This window comes from Ostrea edulis, chromosome 9 (assembly GCF_947568905.1).
Source record: "Ostrea edulis chromosome 9, xbOstEdul1.1, whole genome shotgun sequence".
NCBI lineage: Eukaryota > Metazoa > Mollusca > Bivalvia > Ostreida > Ostreidae > Ostrea > Ostrea edulis.
In genome coordinates, this window is record NC_079172.1 from 39906097 (window position 1) to 39913729 (window position 7633).

The 7633-nt window shown below is 36.1% G+C and overlaps 1 protein-coding gene across 1 annotated transcript; it reads left to right on the forward strand.

Moving 5' to 3' along the window:
- Positions 1 to 4885: 4885 nt before the first annotated feature.
- On the forward strand, positions 4886 to 7276 carry LOC125660478 (E3 ubiquitin-protein ligase TRIM36-like). Its single transcript, XM_048892316.2, has one exon. The coding sequence runs from the start codon at positions 4886 to 4888 to the stop codon at positions 6548 to 6550; it is 1665 nt and encodes a 554-aa protein (XP_048748273.2). The 3' UTR covers positions 6551 to 7276.
- Positions 7277 to 7633: the final 357 nt, after the last annotated feature.

Consider the following 7633-nt stretch of genomic DNA (forward strand, 5'->3'; position numbering starts at 1 on the left):
TCTGTTTACTTTGTAATTCCCCTTCAATGTAGAAATCAAAAATATATTTCTAAAGGAACTGACACGCTACAGTGTGGACCGATATTGCATGTTGACATAACCTGAATATAACTAAATTACATGTAGGGGAGGGTAAATGACAAAATTTAAGTGCTTGGATAAATATTGCAAAGCAAGATTACCAAAATTATATTCCTAATTTAAAAAGCAATATTCATAATTTTCAAAATATCTAGAATACAGATAATAGACACGTTTTGTTTTTACCATTCCGTAGTTATTTACGTTTTTAATTTTATTGTAATGAAGTTGAAATTGATATTAGTATATAAATCCAAAATCTCAACACATGTGTGAAGGCAGTGCTATTGTACTGTACTGTATATACTTGAAATAATATTGAGTTTTAACCACCTGATTAAAATAAGATATTTCACCAGCTACGATGTATGTGCAGTTCAAACCAATGCTAATGGAAATAGAGATTAGAACAATTCTAAAGATATAAATTAGATCCCTTCTTGAAACATTTCTTAAAGATTTAAGTAATCTTTTAATATCCCTTGAAGAACTTCTGTAAATGGGAGAATATCGGTAATCCTTGTTGTCAACATATTCCTAAAGGTGTCGGGGTACTAGAACCAATTACTTATAAAAATACGCTAATGTCGACTGAAAACAAACAAATTCTTCACCTCTGGTCCAAGTATAGCTATAAAGTTATAATCTGTTATTATGGCATACTTTAAATGCTGTCCGCTAAAGAGTTCTGGTCATTTTTGGTGTCTATCCAAGTGCTCAAACGTTGACACGATTATAAAATAAGGTCAGGAACGTGAGCTTTAGTGCATTTATACGGAAGCCGCATGGACTCATCTTTGAGAAATTAAAAAAGAAATTAACTTCATATAAGGAGTTAATATCTTATAATAATTTGATTGTCTAGTTATAAGGAGTTAATATTTTGTTATAATGAGTTATCTCGTAATAAGGAAATAGTACATGTATCTTGTTATAATGGGTTAATTATCTCCTTATAAGGATTGATTAATTATATTTTGTTTAACGTCCTTCTCGAGAATTTTTTCACTCATGGAGAAGTCACCAAGACCGGCGAAGGACTTCAAATTTAGGCCTATGCTCGGCGCTTACGGCTATTGGGCAGTGAGGGTTCTTTAGCGTGTCACACCTACTGTGACACGGGACATCCATTTTTAAGGTCATCTCCGAGGACCCGTGACATTCACACCTGATGCCGAGCGTTTTGGCGATGGAACTGTCACTACCTGTTTTAACGACTTAGGTCCGTCGCGGACGGGATTTGAAATCCAACATTCCGCATGCGGGGCGAACGCTCTACCTCTAGACCACCGCGGCGGTTTCGTTATAAGGAGTTAATATCTTGAGTTAATTATCTCGTTATAAGAATATATTATCTTGTCATAATGAGTTAATTATCTCGTTATAAGGAATTAGTATCTTGTTATAACGTGTTAATTATATCGTTATAAGGAGTTAGTAGCTTGTTATAATGAGTTAATTATCTCGTTATAAGGAATTATTATCTTGTAATAATGTGTTAATTATCTCGTTATAAGGAATTATTATCGTGTTATAATGTGTTAATTATCTCGTTATAAGGATATATTATCTTGTCATAATGAGTTAATTATATCGTTATAAGGAGTTAGTAGCTTGTTATAATGAGTTAATTATCTCGTTATAAGGAATTATTATATGGAATAATGTGTTAATTATCTCGTTATAAGGAATTATCATCGTGTTATAATGTGTTAATTGTCTCGTTATAAGGATATATTATCTTGTCATAATGAGTTAATTATCTCGTTATAAGGAATTATCATCGTGTTATAATGTGTTAATTGTCTCGTTATAAGGAACTAGTATCTTGTTATAACGTGTTAATTATCTCGTTATAAGGAACTAGTATCTTGTTGTAACGTGTTAATTTTGTCACCCACAGCAACAGAATTACAATGTGAGCATATTTTAAGATGTGCAGGTATATTTCTGTATCTACCAGTTTCAATGATTAATTCATGACATGAAATTCTGAACCTGCTGAAACTTCTGTACCCAAAATTTTTAATAATTGACAAATAATTCTCTATTTGAATAAAACATTTGAACTTCGTATATACATGTTCTAAGCTTAAAACTTATATGTTCCTGTTCAGTGAATGGGTTATGTATATATGGGAAATATGCAAGAATGGCATTTATAGAGCTAAACCAGGAAAGAATCGGGTGTTGTTGAAATTTAGTGTTCTCTCTCTCTCTCTCTCTCTCTCTCACACACACACACACACACATACACACACACACACACACACACACACACACACACACACACACACACACACACACACACACACACACACACACACACACACACACACACACACCTGTGTGTGTATACAGAAAATTCACTTTATTAACATTTGGTCGCACGCTGCTAGTAGAATAGGTTTCGTAGGTCGTGAGTTCAACTCCTGTTAAGGGCGGAAGCGAGTATCCGACCAGAATAAAGGAAATAATGTGAATTTTCTGTGCTATATATCAGATACCTCTTCACTGAGGGCAGTAATCTTTATTCAAGAGTCTATTGCTATTTCTCTGCTTTATATATACTAGCGGAAAAAAGAAACGCAAGTTCGGTTTTTATAATACTTGTATACTTTTTTGACACGTGGACGAAATTTAATATGACACTGAGCTACTGCAAAATGTGCTCTTCCCTTAAGAAGGTATGCTACACCAGAGAAATTTGATGTAGATGAAAAGTGTATGATATGTACAAAAATATTTTGAATTTGAAAATTTTCAAATTTACTTTATTTTGTCAAAAAATACAGTTTTATTAGAAGGTAATCTGAAAAAAATTTAAAACCCCTGCTGGACTCGAACCTGCGACCTACAGGTCAGCAGTCGGTATTCTAACCTACTGAGCTACTCTGCTAGGTATTTAAATGGAAAAGGAAAAGTCAAATATTGCTGATATCGATTTTGTCATCCATGTTTTTAAAGGAAGTCAGCCATTATGACGATGTAGAGTACTACCTTAAGATTGAGCCGACTGTGATCTCACTCGACGCTGCATGCTTTCAGCATATTTTTTAAGAAAGCGTGCACGGGGTACTCCTGCATCATAGGTGCTGGTAAATAATGAGACAACAATATCTCGTTTAGTTCGGCGTCTCAGGGCCACAGAGAGATTGGGTGACTGTCCAAGGAGCTACGTCAAGATATGTTCAAGTTTCAAGTTAAAGTTTTTTCATTCACTCAAACCAACAATACGTGGTACATGAGGTCAAGTACATGCGATACATTCCAATGGGAAAAGAGATACAGGCAAGAGAGACACAAACATTTTTTTGGTATTTCAATTGCAGACAAACAATCACTCACATATACATCATGGCTGGAAGATATGGCAACAAACTATTGATAAATTATTAAATACATGTATCTTCAAATAAACATTTCCGGTTCAAGCATCTTGTTTTGAACACATCAGCTTTGTACTTTGTTTTATACATCTTTTCTTCAAATCTCTATGTGACTACCTTCTGGTACACATTGATTTGCATTTAAAGTAAAATGACACTCGTCTGCAATTTGACCTGAATTATAAAGTGTTCAAAATCTTTGATTCAAAGGAATATTTACCCACCTGCCTGTCTCTACTGGGAGCCGATGATTCGAGGTTCTGAATTTGATATATATTTTCTAAGTTTAATTGGTAAATTATCAAGGTATTTTTCACGACCAAAGTGGGACTTAAAAATTCTATAAATTTTGCCTTTTGATTAATTATTAATATCACTTTCCCATTCTTGAGTGAATTGATCACTTAAACGTTGTTTAACAATAGCAAGGACCATAATTTTGATAGCGACATGCGAGTACGTCTCTCACACCTCCGTAACCTATTTCAGACGGCGGCGAAGACGGCACGCCAAGTTGTCGGCACTCGTAGTTGACCAGTTCTTGATTGGCCACCATACAGTCAAGATCTATCCCCAATCGAGCATTTGTGGGACGAGCTGGACAGAAGGGTTAGGAAGCGCGTCATCGTCCCATATAACGCCGCTCAACTCACACAGGCCATTACTCAGGAGTGGAATAATATCCCTCAAAGGTCAATAAACATATTGATGGGGTCAATTTTAAGGAGAGCAGGAGCAGCGATTGAAGCCAGGGGTAGGCACTAACACTGCTGATTTGGATCAGGAAACGGCGTAGAGTACCTTTGTTTTAACGCTATTCATGCAAACGCTGTCTGTGATAGGACAACAAAAATTATCATAATATATTCAGTAATAATAAGATGATTCGTGAAACCCAAACTCTGAACTAATCATCAATGAATCATGTGAAATAATAACTATCGAAAATAAACTTGTGTTTCTTTTTATAATGTATATATACGATAATATTTCTTTAACATGACTGTTAATATATCGTCTGACGTAAATGTTGACATACCTACCTGAAATTAACTAGATCGAAACGAACACGCCGTACAGACCAGCATTTAAATATGGACTAGACTGAAGGTCGAAATAACAGGGAGGACATGTTGGATTTTCAGGTGAGATAAAATTTAATATTCTGACATTGTGGTGGACATAAAGTTAAAGATCGATATTTATATGATCATCTTGATCCATGCATGTATGTTCACTTCGATCATAATTTCATCTGAGAGGGTGTGTGAATCGATGTAAATTCCATCTGAAATAAAAATTAATGACCACATTTAAAGAAAATATCTAGCTTGTCAATTGTTTTAACCGTTCAAAATACCTAGGATTCTCATTTTTATTGACAGTAAACTTCTTGTGTGACCCCGACATCAGAAATGCTACACCCCCGGCGCAGTGCCCAGTATGTCCTATTGTGTGACCTCTGTGAAGCTGCCCCCGTACAGAGTCATTGTGAACGTTGTAATATAAATCTATGCAAGGCCTGTGTTGGGGAGCACCTCTCGGATACGTCTAAAAGACACAATGTCGTGTCCTATTTACATAGAGAATCTACTCGTAACTACTCAAAATGTCCGAAACACGCCGATGAACACTGCAAACATTACTGTGAGAAATGTGACATTCCTATCTGTATTACCTGCGTCTCCGCAGGTAAACACAAAGGTCACGATATATCAGATGTTCTGGAAAAACTCAGTTCTAAAACACAAAGTTTACAAGAAGATTTAGAGGAACTAGAGACCAGAATTTATCCCCGATATGAAAAGATGGCGTCCGATATCCAAACTGACAAAGCCCAGTTAGAAACGAATTACGGGAAGCTGACAAGAGCTGCTGACCAACAAGAAAAGATTTTGCACAGAGAGATTACCGCCATTGTCAACCAACGGAAATATGACATTCGGGAGAAGAAAAACAAACACCTATCTACCCTGAATAGAAATACAGATGAGATCACACAGAAAATGACTGAAATCAAACAAATCATGTCCGACTTGAAATCAGTACTAGAATCAAACGACATCTCCTTTACCTCTACTTACAAATCTAGGAATTCCGAATTTAGAACTTTACCGCCTAAAGTTCGAATTACATTACCAAGTTTTTCTCCTCAGAAAATAAACAAAGATCAGCTCAATGAAATGTTCGGTTCTGTGACATCATTATCCATTACCACAGAAGAACAAGACGACACAATGAAGTCACCAGAAGCTGTGTCGTCTCCTCCAGTCAAACCGCTGCTTGATGAACCGCGACTCGTCGCCACCACAAACACTGAGTATAGACCACTATTCAGTGTTCGCTGTCTCAGTGATGAACAAATCTGGACATGTGGGGATAGCAAAATCATGAAGCTCCTCGACCTCCAGGGTAAACTACTGACATCAATACAAACCGAGTCAAGATACAGACCAGAGGACATAGCAGTCACACGGGACGGAAATCTTGTATATACAGACTTTGAAAATAAAACTGTAAACATAGTGAAGAATAAACAAATACGGACTGTGATCAGGTTACAGGGGTGGGCACCTCTCAATGTCTGCAGTACCACCTCAAATGATCTCCTGGTTACCATGATCAATGATAATGAAACACAATCCAAAGTTGTGCGTTACTCTGACTCCATAGAGACCCAAACCATTCAGTTTGATGATCAGGGTCGTTCTCTCTATTCATACGGTAATTACACTAAATACATCAATGAGAACAGGAATCTGGATATCTGTGTCGCTGACTATTGGTCTAGTGCAGTAGTTGTGGTAAATCAATCAGGAAAACTTCGATTTAGATACACTGGTCATATCTCTAATACCGAGAAGTCATTTGATCCAGTCGGCATCACTACTGACAGCCAGAGCCACATCCTCACAGCAGATTTTAGAAATCACCGTATCCACATCCTAGATCAGGACGGACAGTTCCTCCGTTACATTCAGAACTGTCATCTACGCGATCCACACGGTGTTTGTGTGGACACCAGAGACAACTTCTTTGTGGTTGAGCTTGACACTGGTAAAGTGAAGAAAATCCAATAAATATAAACACGGTGTTAACAACACATCTCAACACAGTGTTAATTAGGGCCCCGTATGAAATGCGGGAAGCCCTATAGTAATCACATTGTCCGTCCGTCCGTCCGTCTGTCCGTCAACACTTTCTTTGTGACACGATAACTCAAACAGTTTTTATCGTACAGTTTTCAAATTTTGTACAGAAATAATGTACAATAAGAGGAAGAAGCCTATATATTTTGGGGTCATTTCACTTTGTCTGTCTGTCTGTACGGCATGATCTTTGTCATTATGAACACTTTCTTTGTTACACAATAACTCAAACAGTTTTCATTGTACAGTTTTCAAATTTTGTACAGAAATATTTTACAATAAGAGGAAGACACCTATAGATTTTGGGGTCATGTCACTTTGTCTGTCTGTCTGTATGTGTATCATTATCTTTGTTATTATGAACACTTTCTTTGTGACACGATAACTCAAACAGTTTTCATTGTACAGTTTTCAAATTTTGTACAGAAATACTTTACAATGAGAGGAAGATACCTATAGATTTTGAAGTCATGTCACTTTGTCTGTCTGTTTGAATGTCATCATCTTTCTTATTATGACCGTATTTATTTACCACTGTCTAAGGGAGATAATTCAATTTGAATTATGATATGCATTGTATTGATATATAGAAAATTTACAAGAAATAACTCTACAACATTGTGTATGTGTATATATTTGTTTTTTTTTTAAATGTGATATTAAAAATGCTTGATGTTACATGTATATTGAATTAAAGCACGTCATTCCCAGTCAACAACTTTCGATCGGGATCGGAATGCGAAATAAAATTTCTTATATCCGGTTGCAAAGTGAAACTGCTTCAGGCTTCAAGTTGTTGAATTATGTAGTAATTGCACGTTACACATTAGAGAACTGTTCCTTTTAATAAAGAAAGTCACAAAATAGATACAAAATGAGTGTACCTTATTCATTACTGTTACCGAGCTTTCGTCGGCGAAAATCTCGAAATGTCGTGTTTCACTGCGCTTGTTGACGGTAAGGTCCACATTTTCTACGTGAGTATTTTTATATTTGCTCATGAATGTTTTGCGC